We start from the raw sequence: 14,635 nt of genomic DNA, 5'->3' as shown, positions 1-14,635 counted from the left end.
AACAAGATAATAATTATTTATTTGGATATGTTTGTTTCTCAAAATGATACGATTTTCTCGTAGGAAAAGTGAACGTTATGAGAAACGACGTATAATACTCGACTATTCAATCTGGTAAGAAAAAAGAAAGAGAGAGAGAGAAAACAAAGAAAGATCGCACACAACTCTTTACCTATTTACCAAGGGAGATGGAAAGGAAGAAAATCGTTGAAGGGGTTGAAGGGAAGATAAAAAGAGAGAGAGAGATAGCTTCAATGGAGGACCGATTTAGCGATTCCCACGTGCCTTCTCGGTAGCCATAACCAGGAATGCGGCTAGCTTTCCTTCAACGAACATTTTTTTCTACCTACTGATTGTCCCGCGCTCAGGCTCCTCGCTCAAAGATCTTATCCTTGAAACGTTACGCCGATGCGCGTGCAGGGCCCTTAATGGAAACCAAGTGCACGCTTGTACAGGATTATTACTTCTTCCTGCAACACAACGTGGTTTTAGACTTTCCAATGAGAGTTGAGTGAGTGAGTGAGTGAGTTAGTAGTGAGAAAGAACGAAAGACGATCTGTTTTCGAGGATGAACGATAAAACTTGAAGAAGTATTCTTAACTCTTTAAATTTCTATATTGCTTGCTTGTTAAACGATTTCTCTCTCTCTCTCTCTCTCTCTCTCTTTCTTTCTCTTTCTTTCTATCTTGATTGTTTCGAACATATCCGGAAGATCGAAGAAATTCCAAGTAACGGCAAGTAGGAGGAACGGTTGGGGTTAAGGGTTGCCTTTCTTAAAGGGTGCCAAGTTGCTAAAGGCAATTAGGAAAATGTCACACACACTCCTATCACAAGTCACCCCTCGTGACGCAACAACAACCCCTATCATGTTTTATCGCGAGCTTATTAACGTGTATACTTTCAAATATCTACGATATTATCGAATGCCAAGATATAATTAGTCATCCCTCATCTAACCCCACCTTTATAAAAGAAAGAAACAAACAAATAAATAAAATGTCATTCTTCGAAAGAAAGAAATCCTAAAGATAAAGTTACACTTAATTTCATTTTAAAAGTGTCTCGAATTATTTCTCAAGTAAAACTTGTAGTCTTAGAACAATCACTACCACCACTACTGCTAATAGTTTTATCCGCGAAAATTTTCTTTCTCTCGCTATTTCATACGACTCCCAGCTCTGAGAATCGAGAGAAAAAAATAAGAATAAGAATAAGAATAAGAAGAAGAAGAAGAAGAAGAAGAAGGAGGAGGAGGAGGAGGAGGAGGAGGAGAAAAAAAAGAAAAAAAAATAACGGAAGTTCAGTACCTACGGGCCGTCGCAAACGAGTCTTCGATGCCTGCTAAAATGACGAACGCGACCGCAGAACTTAATTAAACTCGTAAATCCGCCGGCACCATCGTCGTAGACAGCCACGAGCGTTGTTGTCGTTGCTGCTTCTCCTACTGTACTTTATTTAGCATGCCGTGTAACATGTTTTAACGTATATACATGCGTATGAATCTATCAATGTATGTGTATGTGTGTATGTGTGTGTGCGTGTGTAATTTGTATATAAAATATACCGTGCACGGACCAATCGAAATGCTTCGTGCGAGTAATAACTTACCCTCCTTTCTTATTCTGCCATATCTACCAGGACACTTTTTTTTCTTATTCTTACTCTTCTTATTTACTTCGTGAATGATCCTGTAAATCATTTTTGACAATATATTCGTCAGAACACGAAGATGAAAATTGAAGAGATTTTTGATTGAACATTTCGTTGCCTTCTTCTTCTTCTTCATCTTCTTCATTTTTTTCTTCTTCATCTTCTTCTTCATCTTCTTCTTCTTCTTTTTCATCAATGGAATTTCCGAAATCCTCAACCCTCCTCCTTCGACTCTGCCTTTATCCGTCTAACTTTATCAGACCTTCGGTTTATCGCGTATCCTGGTGGGTACAACATCCTTCGTGTCCGTCCAATCAAGCCAGCACTTGGTGGACGGCTTAAGGAAACCCGTGGCGACCGCTTAAACTCAGACCGCGATAATAAACAGGGCCTCCAATTCTCCTCTCCCGCTCTTCTCCAACGTTTATTCCTTATTTCTGTATATAACACACGTTTACCGCAGGATCCCCTGCGAAAGACTTGTCCGCCGGATAAACGGAAGCGTTATTCCCTCATTTTTTATTATTATTATTATTATTATTATTATTATTATTATTATTATTATTATTATTATAATTATTATTATTATCATTATTATTATTATCATTATCATTATTATTATTATTATTTTTAATATTATCATCATCATCATTATCATTGATTTCTATCATATTTTCAATCGAACAGTTGAAATCGTTGCTCGACGAATTTATGGTTTTCCTCAACTTGCATCTTTCTTTATGTTTTTTATTTTATTTTATTTTTTTTATTATTTTCTAATTCCTCAAGATTTATCGAGACAAAACCTGTACAAGTAAGTGAAGCTGATTAGAAAAGAGAAAATTTTTATGATTTTAATCGTGCTAAACGATAAGTGTCGTTTCCTAGGATTAGATTTTCCTCGTTACGTTTTCTCGTTGTGTTTCTGCTTTCGCTAAAGTAAAAAAGAAAAATCCCCCGTAATAGTATTTTGTTTTTTTTCTTCTTCTTCTATCTATCTATCTCGTCGTCTCTGTCTGGACGATTCGACTACTACGAGGTATGGCACTCTCGTACTCTAGAATTTTATATTTCTCAATGAGGAGGAGTTACATCCAAAGCGTTAACCTCCTCCTACCTTCGATCGAATCCGAACCCTTCGCTCGGACGCATTCACGATTTTCCCACGGCCATTTCGAAGGGTTCCAAGCCATTGGGTTTCGTTCGGATTCTGTTACTTCGAAAACGTATGGACTTTCTTTGACCAATACTCGATTATCTAGTATTTTATTTCCACTTTGTGACAACAATGTTGCGTTAAGTAATCCAAATTATAAATCATCAATGATTATATTTCTTTTTTTTTTCTTTTTATTTTCGTTTTCTCTTCTAATGTTTTGCAATTAACCCTTTGAGTGATGAATAATTTTTAACTGAAATGTTTCTTTGGGATGGAATAGTTTATTACTAGTGCGAATATTTTCCCCATTAAATGATAATATTAACTCTAGAACTACCACACCAGTCATTTTGACTAGCTGGTCTTTGACTTGATTTGGTATCAAGAATATTTTGATACCAAATATTCTTCATCATTGTACTTATTGTTATTATTATAATTGTCATTATATAGTTTTTAAGATCTCAGAATATGGAGTTCCTTTTGTAAAATAATAATAAGTAAATAAATATAAAAATATTATATTTTTACGTCTTTTTTAAAGACCAGTCATTTTGACTGGTTTTGGTAGAAATAGCTACGTCTCATCTGTCGGTAGTTCTAGTGTTAATCAGATCTAATAATAAATTTTATTTAATAATTACAGCTTTTCTTTTTTATGTAATTTTCATGTGACAAGACTCAAAATAATAATCAATATGCAAACAAACATTACATTATTTTACGTTCATATTGATAAACACGTATACGTGTCTGATAGAACACATTGGTAATTTTTATCAAACGCATATATGCGTTCATAGCAGTCAAAGGGTTAAATGTCAAGTAGTTTGGTAATTTAGTATATTGATACTTTATTATCAATAACAATTATTTATCGAATAAAATGTATCTAAGAAAAAACTGTTAAATTCTAATTTACTTTTGATAATAATTTCTTCACGAACAAATTTTTGTTTAGAAATTTATTTGTATGTAACATAATTTATAATATTCCCCTCTTATCAATTTCTTTTATTTTTTTTTCTATATTACGATAGATTATTTTGTAATACAAAGAGATTTGAGAATAAACAAATAAATTTAAGAATACGATAAACAATGATCTTTTTAACATTGATCGATTGTTCGAAAACGATTTATGTTGATCGAAGGAGGTTGATCTTTCCTGCGAATCGATCAAGGTTCCCTCGAAACAACGATCGAAAATTATAGAATCGAATCGAACGAATGAAGCGGAAAAAAGATTCGCGAAATATTACTACGTCTACTTCGTCGTCAACTTACCGAGGACATTCGAGATAAATATAAACGACACAAAAAAAAAAAAAAAGAAAAAAGAAAAATGATCGAAATTCCACAAGAAAGAAAATTGATTTTTATTATTATTTTTTTCCCATAACGCGGAAGACGCGTTCTTCGGGTAGAAAAAAATTGATAGTCGAATGAAACGATTATTTAACAAAATTTCTGTAAAAGATAAACTCATTCGAATGTTAAATCGTTTTCTACGTAATATCTTCTAATATCTTAACTAGAAGAGGAAGATTTTGCGTAAGTATAAGTAAGAAGTAGTCTCTTAACGGAATCTCGTTCGTCGTCAGGTGCAACGCGTCTTACGCGAAAATTGTCCGTGGTCAAGATGAGAAAATATTCAAGGAAAGGATAAACAGTAAATATATTATATATGAATGCATATAGAAAGAGGAAGGAGGGAAATAGAAAAATAAATCAAATAAACATCATATAACTCTGGTACTATCAAATATTTTGTTTTACAATAATACATTACGAATATCAAAACTTAAAATTATTTTCATTAGTAGGTTATTATTAAAATTTAATAAATTAAAAATAAGTTAATGTAATAAACTACTTGTCAAATTAACACATGTTCCGATAATTAAAACAGTAAACTAACAATAAGTTATAGAAATAAATTGATTTTATAATTACTACAATAATTTATATTATAAAATATATCATAAAATCAATATATATTTTAACTCGCATTCACTATCACGTAAATGGGGAAAAATATTACGATAGTCTTAATATATTTCTTAGAAATATGTCGAATCATTGAAAATATTTACATAAAATAATAAAACGATAATTAAAATAAATAATAAAATATTACGAAAAATAATAGAAAGTTTCACGAACAAATGAATTCAACAAAATAGAAAAGTAAAATATTTCTTTTTTTTTTTAATAAGATTGATTATAAATAAATATATAATTTGTTAAATCCTTAATTCGTATCTAACAACGGTTTAAAATATCTTCGTGGCAAGTTAACTCGTTTTTCCTGGTTAACAGGTTAACAGAACGGAGAGGTTCTCACGTCTCATTACCGATTCCTACGGTTACTTCTTTTCCGTTATTTCTTATAAAACCAACCGTAAATGACGTTGGCTGACTCTTTGGGATTTAAAGGTCCCGCCACGATAACTCGTAATCGTCTCTACGTTCGCGGAAACGCTCGGTTATGCGACGAATTACCATACTATTTCTTAACGAGCTAAAAGACTTTCAAGAATTCTTCTCGTTCGAATCAACAAAAATTCTAAGCAATGCTTTCTATTACTACTGTAGTTCCCCTCTACGTCCCTCCCACCCTCCTTTACTCCCCTAAGTCCTCTCCTTTCGAGTGAAAACGACGATCGAGAACCCTACGATTATGCAAAAACTTTCATTCTCTAAAGTAGAGAGAGAGAGAAAGAGAATCATTTACATGAGCATTACGCAGCACAGATGTTACCCATATAATTTCTCTCGCGATCATTTTCACGAATAATAATGAATGCTACTCTTAAAAGAGAGAATTCTTACTGGTTGGTTGGATGGATGGATGGACGGATGGATAGATGATTGGAGATGAGCTGACGGAGGCTTTTGCTAGTAGCGTGACACGCGATGTGATTTTGGAAAAAAACAACAAAAAAAACAAAGTTTTAACAATAGGAACTACGACGACGACCGCGTACTATCTTCTAAAGACATAAATTATTTCTATCGACGTTTTTAACGTAACTTTTTTTTGTCATTAGCAATGCGTTAAAGTTATAATAACTATCGAGGATTGATTAAAAATTTACGAAAAAAGATATATTTATTTATTATGGCGTTAAATTAAAATAAACATGAATAAAGAAGATAAGAATAACAACGGTTTGTACTTTTAAAGAATAATTAAAATGTTAATAAAGACGGTAAATGATTTTTATTGATTACCAAGGAAATTTGTAAAATTATTAAATCCAATGATCATCTAAAACTAATATTCACCATGGATCCTATCGAAAAAGATCGTACAAACAATTTCTAAATGTTGAGGACGCGCAGGAAATTCCAGAAACGCCAACGTCGTCATTCGACCTCGGCGATCATCCGTGACCTCGGTATATAACTCAAGCAAGCATAATCTCCATCTAAGGTATCGAAAGATTTTCGGCTCCGAAGAATTTAAGGAGCACCACTGAAACGTCCAACGGAAGTACCGAGCACGATGGACGAATTAGGATCGGGAGGAAGCTCACTTTCGGTCCTTTTTTTCGTACACCAAATGCTTGTACTCGTAAGATCGTGCCAAGGTACATCGACTCGATCGTGTTGATCAAAAAAAAAAACATAGGGAAACAAAAAGAGAAAGATAAAGAGAGAGAGAGAGAGAGAGAGAGATTATGGGAGGAAGAGCAAAAGAGAAAAGAGAATACAAGAGAATAAGAATAAGAATAAGAATAAGAATAAGAATAAGAATAAGAATAAGAATAATAATAAGAAGATGAAGAATAAAAATAAGAAGGTGAAGATAGAAAGTAAAAGAAAGAGAAAAACGAGTGGGAAGATGAGGAGGAGGAGGAGGCAGTTACGTGATCCACGCTCGAGAGAGCACGAATCTCTTTCTCTTTCTCTTTCTTTTTTTCTCTTTCTCTCTTTTCTATCTCTTTTTCTTTCTGGCTAGTTCTTTTTCTCTTTTTCTCTCTCTAGGGACCTTAAGATCATCTCATTTTACCTGCTGATGATTTTGGTCACCCATTATCTTCGCATCTTTCTTTTTGACCTACGACATTATCACCACTTTTAGAGACTACTTTTCTTATCCTTATTAAAGGAATTAGCAGAAATCGTAGACGGGTAAATTGTTAATTTGATTTGATTTGATTATTTTCATTCTTTCTTTCTTCTCTTTTGTTTTATTCTACGAACAAATCTAACTAACGTTGAACGTTTATAATCGTATATGAATTTAGTCGAATCGTGAGAAAATAATGTGATGTTAGAAACTACTAATTGTAAGGTGCGATAAAACGAACGTAATCGGTGAACTGTTAAAGAGAATCGGTATCTCTGAGTGATACCACGCTGTGAGACTTGAAATGAAATCGAAAAAGAAATCAACGCTCGTTCTTATGTGTGCGTATGTGTATGAGATATAAAAAAAAAGTAGACTCGGTGTTCTTACTGACAAAAAAGAAGAGAAAAAAAGTTAAATTACAACAAAATAAGGAATTCTCTTCCTCGTCGATAAACAATAACGGAATCGATTCTCAAAGTGAGTAAATTCGTTCCCAGTGAGAAACCCGTTCGTTCTAATTTTTTTTTCCTTTACCCCCTCCCTTCTCTTCCTTTTTTTCTTTTGTACATCCATCGATCCTGTTAATTGATCGCTTATTCGACGGATCCGTACAGAGCGTGATCAATTGATTAACCGATCTACATCATTTTCGTTTGCAATAATCTTGCCAAATCGTTTCTCGGTAGCTCGTTGTAAATTTCGTTTCTTCGGTTGTTTCATCGAAAAAGAAATTTCACTGCAAGAAATCAAAGCAAGAGATTTTGACGAGATTCTTCTTTCCCCCTCTCTCCCCCTTGTTCTCTCTCTCTTTCTTTCTCTCTCCGCACCCCAATTATCCATTCCATCAGAGAACATTGCAAGGCAATCTCTCGCACAGTATAGCGAGCAGCAACGAAGTATAAATTTGTGAAAGGGTTGTATAAGACAAACGTGAAACGTAAAATTTCTTTCATTTCAGTATTAAATATTGCAAAAAATTCTTGGAAATATTTTTAAGGGAGAGTTTTAATCCCTTCCGTATAATTTATATTTTCTTTTTTTTTTTTAATTTTTAACAAAGTTACGAAAGTCGTTGGAAAAAAATTCTTATAGAAAATTGAAAAAAAAAAAGAAGAAAAAAGGAAATAGTCGCGTGTCCGCATTGTGTTTCTCTTCGTGAAAAAACCAAACGGTAGATGATGATCGAAAATTTAGAACATACTACTACTACTACTACTACTACTACTACTACTACTACTACCGTCACGCGAAGAAAGAAGAAGGCCTTCTTCTCGTGTTTCCGGACACGCCAGGAGGCCCAGTCCATTCATGCTCAGCAACTCTTCTTCTTCATTCACCCTTAAAATCGTTCTAAGTGCGGAGAGGGGGGAAGAAAAGGGTAGTCTTGAGAATGAGAAAGATTTCTTTCGGGACCGTTAAAAGATTACGATGGTAAACGCGCGCTCATGGTAAATGGAGTACGAAAAGATCGAGTGAAAAAGAATGAGTAGCGAAAGAGAGAGTGCAAGAAAGAGAAAAAGAGAGAGAGGGAAAGTGAGTGAGTGAGTGAATGAGAAAAAAAAGGGAAAAGAGATAAGAAGCACGAAAAAAAATACAAGTCGATCTCTTCGTTCCTTCTTTCCTTCGTTCGGCGCCTAAATTCGAAGCAAAGAGAGAGAGAGAGAGAGGAGATGCATTGTTCGAGCCTCCAAGCAAATTATCTTCAAGAGGGAGAGAAAGAGAGAGAAAGATTCGTGCGTGCGAAACACAACGCCCTGTGGCGAACGTTGCGCTAAACAGATTTCCTTCCCTTACAAATTCAGTGAGGTCTGTTCGTTGAATGGGTCCAACGAATGGGTTTGCCTGTTCCAAAAGTTAAGAGTGAGAAAAAGAGAAAGAAAAAGAGAGAGAGAAAGAGAGAAAAGGAGACACTTTGCGAAGAAAGCTTATAGGGAGGATACGCGAGGTTTGCAAACAGGATGACCGAAATTACTTTTCGGCAATGGTCATTGAAACCGTCATCAAGAACCAAAATGCATTGTGAGTTTACAACTTGACGAACCACCACCGTTCGATCGTATTCTTATTCTTTTTCTGCTTCTTATTTTTCTTCTTCTTATTTTTATTCTTATTCTTCATCATCATCATCATCATCATCTTCAAGAAGAGACTTTGAGTTGTCGATTCTGCGGTATTATTCGTACGCAGGAAAAGGACGTTCGAGGTGGTAGAACATCTACTTCTTGTGGTGGAACAAAAATCATTCGATGCACGGAATCGCGATGCCACGGATTCTGGGAAAGTCAAGGACACTTTTAGGAACCCTTATAATAGATTCTTATTTTCGTTCATTAGTTGAAAAATTAAACGTATATACAATACATCACATACATACATACGCGTACACGTATACATATCCGTAGAATGCAACAGCAAAATCCAGTGCAAAATTCAGAGCAAAAGCCAAAGCAAAAGCAACGATACAGTCGCCGCCGTCGCCACTTCCACTTTCCCTCTCTCACCCCGCTTCCTTCGTCGAATCCCGTCGTCCCTGCGACGAAGAAATACTATCCTCGAGACAGGATACTCGGTATAAGAAGAAATCGTTGATGGTAAGCGATACGCAAGGAGGCAAGAGTTTCCTGGGCTCGTTCGTATGCTCGCATAAGACTTCTCTCTCTCTCTCTTTTTCTCTCGTTTTCTTTCTCTCCTCTTTTGCGACCGTTGAATATGCAGGTTTACGCTCTCTCTCTTACTCTTTTTCATTTTCTTCCTCTTTCTCTCTCTTTATCTCTCTCTCTCTCTCTCTTTTCTTAATCTTTTTCTCTTCGTCTCTCGTTGTACGCGCGAGTGTTGAGCAAGTATATCGAGACGACGCAATATCGACTTACCTTACACGACCGAGCGAGCATCAATCTCGGTGGGAAACGAAGCCCTATGCTTTCGTACTCTTCGTTGTCCATATCTCTTTCTCTGTCAGATTCTGAATTCCGTCACAAACCTCTCTCTTTCTCTTTCTATCTCTATAGGAGACAAGATTTCTCTTACACTTTTTCAAGAATTCATCTTCTTCTTCTTCTTCTTATCGAACAAAAAGCAACGTATACGTTGAACGAGTACACGATAGGTTGTTTATTTCTCAAGAATTGTCTACTTTAAATCTCCCTTCTCTTCTTTCATATATTAGATAGATATCATATTGAAGATATCATATCTCTCTTTATCTCTCTCTCTCTTTCTCTCTTTCTGATTTCTCTTCTCAATAAGATCGTCAGAAGATGATCTACGAAAGATCTCAAGTGTCGGTAGCACGAAGAAGATGATGAGCTCGATCGAACCACCGGACGATGGCTGTTGTAACAAGAAAGATGAAAAGAGTAAGGGGAGAAGATGGAGAAGGAAGAGAGAGAAAAAGAGAGAGAGAAAGAGGGTGTTAGGTGGGAGAGAAACCGAGAAACGACGAAATGACGGCGGTCGATGGACGGTTCGTTAAGTAGATGGCTGGTCGGGGGACTAAGCACCAAAACCACCTCACTGTGGTTTCACACCCGCAGAGAAAGAGAGAGCAAGAGATAAAAAGAGAGAGAGAGTCCAAGAGAGCAAAAGAGCAAGAGAGAGAAACAGTAGGAAAGAGAGAACAAGAGAGAGAAAAGTAGTAAACAACTCGGAGTTCCTTTGGTCAGGACTCGTGCGTTCCTTCGGTCAGGATCAACGACGAATGGCTTTACACCTTCTTTCTACGCTAAAGAATCCGTTGAGAATCGATCGTCTTGCGCCGATGACCATTGCCGTGACCAACACTTCCACCTGGTTAGCGGATCTACGGACATTTCTTTCTTTCTTTCTTCTTTCCTTTCTACTTCTTTCCTTACTTACTTACTTACTCACTTACTTACTTATTTCGATTTGCTTCAATCGAAAAGATTCGAGAAATCATTTCAAACATCGATTCTTCGACATCGAGTATTTCCTTTCAATTATCTTCTCGCTAACTTTTGTCGTTTGTTGGACAAGGTGAAAATATTGTGGTTCGTCATTTGAGATAATACAAAAAAATTGATGTGAAATTGTTTAATGAAATATCAGATTACGTTGAAGGGGAATTGATTTTGTTAATTTTTAGATTTATTTTACTCGTCGATATTTTTTGTTTCGAAATATTATAATTGTTCTTTTTTATTATACGTAATTGATTAATTTTTTAATTTTTTTTATTTCCATCTTTCTTTATGTTATTAGTCTCGTCAAGTATGAAATATGTAGTGCATCTTATTGTCAATTCTGTATGTTTATTTTTGTTTACATTTATACTACGATCATATTAAATCCTAGATAAAGATAATCTTAAATTATGTTAAATCCTAGTATTAGTTTCAGTATCGTTGTTAGGCAGCAAACACAACAGTTGATACACAAAAGATATCACCGATTAGATAAAAAATTCGTACACCTTTTCTTTTTTATCATTTACATATAATATTTCTCCTTTAAATTAAAAATATATTTCTATAATAATAATTGTGCCATTGTCCAACGACAAAAGAAAGTGTTTGTAGTTTTATTAGTAGATTTGAAAAATCGAAGACTTCTAACTGACCATCGACAGTTCGACAACAGATGGTCTCGTCCCAAACTGGCGCACGCTTGTGTGTAGCTTTGTTTTGTTACCGTTGTTCCGGTAATTGCGGCAAATACACGGCCATTTTCGGTAATCACCCCTACGCCCCCTACTCTGCCCTATCTACGGCGGTCCCCTTTGAGAATTCCGAAACGACCTCGACCTTCCGCCGGTAGGCGTAACGACAGTTTCATCCTCGGTGGACCCATGCTGGCCACGATCTCGACTTTTAACTTAACCGTCCTATGTCAAAACTAACTTCTAACATTTCTTTTTAATCATTTTCTTTCTTCCCTTTCATTTCTATCTCATCGATTATTTTTTTCTTTTTTTTAAATCTTCCTGCTCGCTTTAAAAACAAATTAGAGAGTTAAAACGTAATTCTTTGAATCGATAAATAAATAATTTGTTAATCAGTTATAAAATTATTTAAAACATGATAATATATTAATTTAGATTAATTTTAATCTAATAAACGGAAAATATTTTCCATTAAAAATCAATTTTCATTCATTTTTATATTAATTTTCTCGGATAAATCTTTAATTATCGATACTTTGAATAAGAAAAAGAAAACTTGTGTCTATTATTCTTTTTTTTACGATGTAACGTCAATAAAATCAAAGAAGGATTTTACCGATGATGAATGATCGGCTAATCTGCTCGCGTGCGTCTCATCACTTAATATTCGTATTCGTGAGCATGCCATTAGCCGACCATAATTATCACCTCGCTCTCGTACGAGTTACCATCCGATGTAGACAAGTTTAACGTTTGAAAAGTATTTACTGTCTTGTCTTAGACTGGCATAAAGTGTCAACGATTTATGTCTTCAAGAAAATATAATAATTTAAGATTAATATTTAAAAAACAAACTACAAACTGCAATAAACTCTTCTTTTTTACATTTTAAACGAATTGAAAAATTTTAAACTATATAAAATATTAATCAACGTTTATATAATCAATAAACGTTAATTAAATAAAATACATTATTAAAATAGAAATCACGTAAATATGAAGATACCACAAAATTGTGCAAAAAATTTCAATAAAACAACGATAGTTATCAATAATCCTAACGAAAATAATAGTAAAATAATTTATTATGGAATGGAAATATTATAATGGAATTCTTTCTTTATATCTTGTAAATATGTAAAAAGCATTCAAAAAAAAAAAAATCGATAACAATTCCAAAAAATAAAATTCACCTAGATATGGAAGGTTTTTTCAAAATTTGAATGAGAAATATTTGGACGAAAGTTTTGATATTTAGGATGAAGTTTGAACAAAAAAAAAAAACAAAATGTGAAGAAAAATTCGACTAACATAAGTAGAAAGGAGAATTCTAAGAAATCATTGGATAAGACGGACGGGACTCGCCCTTGAAAGTTAAGTTTTATCATCGACTTCAGTAACCCGACGAGAATCGTCAATGCTCTCGGACTTTCCGTCGACGTCTCAACCAGTCAACAACGATTTCCTTCGTCACGTATATGTCTTCTTTCTTATTCTCCATCCTTCTTTTTTCTCTTTTTCTTATACATACAGACACATACACAAGTTAAACTCACGGAGATTGCAACAATAAACGTGTTTTACGTTTCTGAGATTATGAATGATAAAAAGTATTATCATGAGCTCTTTTTTCTCACAACGATGACGTCGACTACGATGACGATGATGATAATGATGATGATCGAGTCTAACAAGAAGTATGAATAATTTCATTTCAATTAAATATGCCCTCATTTCAATACATCGAATAAATTAAAATTCTTCAAAACACAGTTTTATAATCGAAATAAAAAAAATTCATATTTTTATGGTGTCCAATTTTATTAGAATTTTCACATTATATCAGTACATTTGTAATACATGTGTGTATCTATTAACATAATGATTCGTCAGTTCAGATTTAAAGAGAGAAATAACGACGAATTTCACTTTGCTGACTCATACAATTCCATGTTTCGATGTTGATTTCTGTGAACTATACCCACGTTTTCTCTCTCTCTCTCTCATTATCATTCTATCTCTTTTATTTTTTGTCCTTTCTCCGATGCTTGGAAATTCATTCATCGTACGTCGTGTTGGCTAGTCATGAAGTAGCAGTTGACTTCGTAAAACTTTAAATATACCGAGAAATAACGTGATAAATAATAATAAATTCATTAATGATTATTATTTTCTTTTAAATCCACCGGAAGAATCATTTCGTTTGTATCAAACGATACTATAATAATAAGAGTAGAGTATATAATCAATTTTTCGTTTAATTGATCTTTTTACGCTACATAAATAATTGCACGTAACGTCGGTCGACAGCTTATCGGCAGTTAATGTAAACGTTTGTCGGTAAAAAAAAACCACTGTAATCTGTTAAAAATAGACAATATAAATTAATGAGAACTTTGTTTTCTCGTTACGACTAACGTAATCATGAACGTTTAAAACGAATTTATGAACATCGATTTCCAACTAACGATTTCGAACTTCCGTCGCGTTTCGACCAATGACTCATGCCAATTAATCCGTTGGTCTTACTCACACGAAATCCCGTTACCGACTCGGATTCTGAACAACAGCGGATGCTGAATTTTAATGAACTATTTGCTAATATCGATATTTGTACAGACAATATTTTTGGTTTTTTGTTTGTCTAACAAATTCGTAGCTTTCGAATTCTCTCAAATTTCTATCAGGATACAATTAAAATTGTCAGATAAAAAAACAAAGTCGAACTAATTTAATAATAAACATTGATTCTAAACATATATCATTCAAATTGGATATTTTATTTTGATTGCAGATACAAGTACGAGCACAACTGAATGGTCTTATCCATCGACAGCTCCTTCTTATCCAGCTCCACCAGTAAGTAGCGGTGGATCGTATTCCCCAATTCCAGGTGGTGCATTTTCGTATCCAGGTGAATCCTTGTCTCATCATCCAACAACGGAACCTGTACCACTACCAACTGGTAAGTCGATTGATGTTCAAGATTGTAAAATTTTAAAGCAAGAAAAATCTTTCCTTATTCTCATTCATTTGCGTAATTATTTCGATTCAAGGATTATTAAAACTAACATGATTCACGAGACGTTCCAGGAAAATACGTTCATTCCTTATTTTTTTTTTTTTA

The 14,635-nt window shown here is 34.2% G+C and overlaps 1 protein-coding gene across 1 annotated transcript in view; it reads left to right on the top strand.

Annotated features, from left to right (window-relative positions):
- Window positions 1–14,635, top strand: part of LOC107074678 (uncharacterized) — a 34,798-nt gene that overhangs the window by 16,989 nt on the left and 3,174 nt on the right. Inside the window, exon 5 of the mRNA XM_015336337.2 lies at window positions 14,303–14,473. Within this exon, the coding sequence (XP_015191823.1) occupies window positions 14,303–14,473 (171 nt within the window). The remainder of the gene's footprint in view (window positions 1–14,302; window positions 14,474–14,635) is intronic.

The sequence above is a fragment of the Polistes dominula genome, unplaced genomic scaffold (assembly GCF_049000335.1).
Source record: "Polistes dominula isolate Pdom_NZ unplaced genomic scaffold, Pdom_raw_medaka contig_82, whole genome shotgun sequence".
NCBI classification, from domain to species: domain Eukaryota; kingdom Metazoa; phylum Arthropoda; class Insecta; order Hymenoptera; family Vespidae; genus Polistes; species Polistes dominula.
Note: the sequence above shows the minus strand (reverse complement) of the source record. Positions and strands in the feature narration are given on the sequence as shown.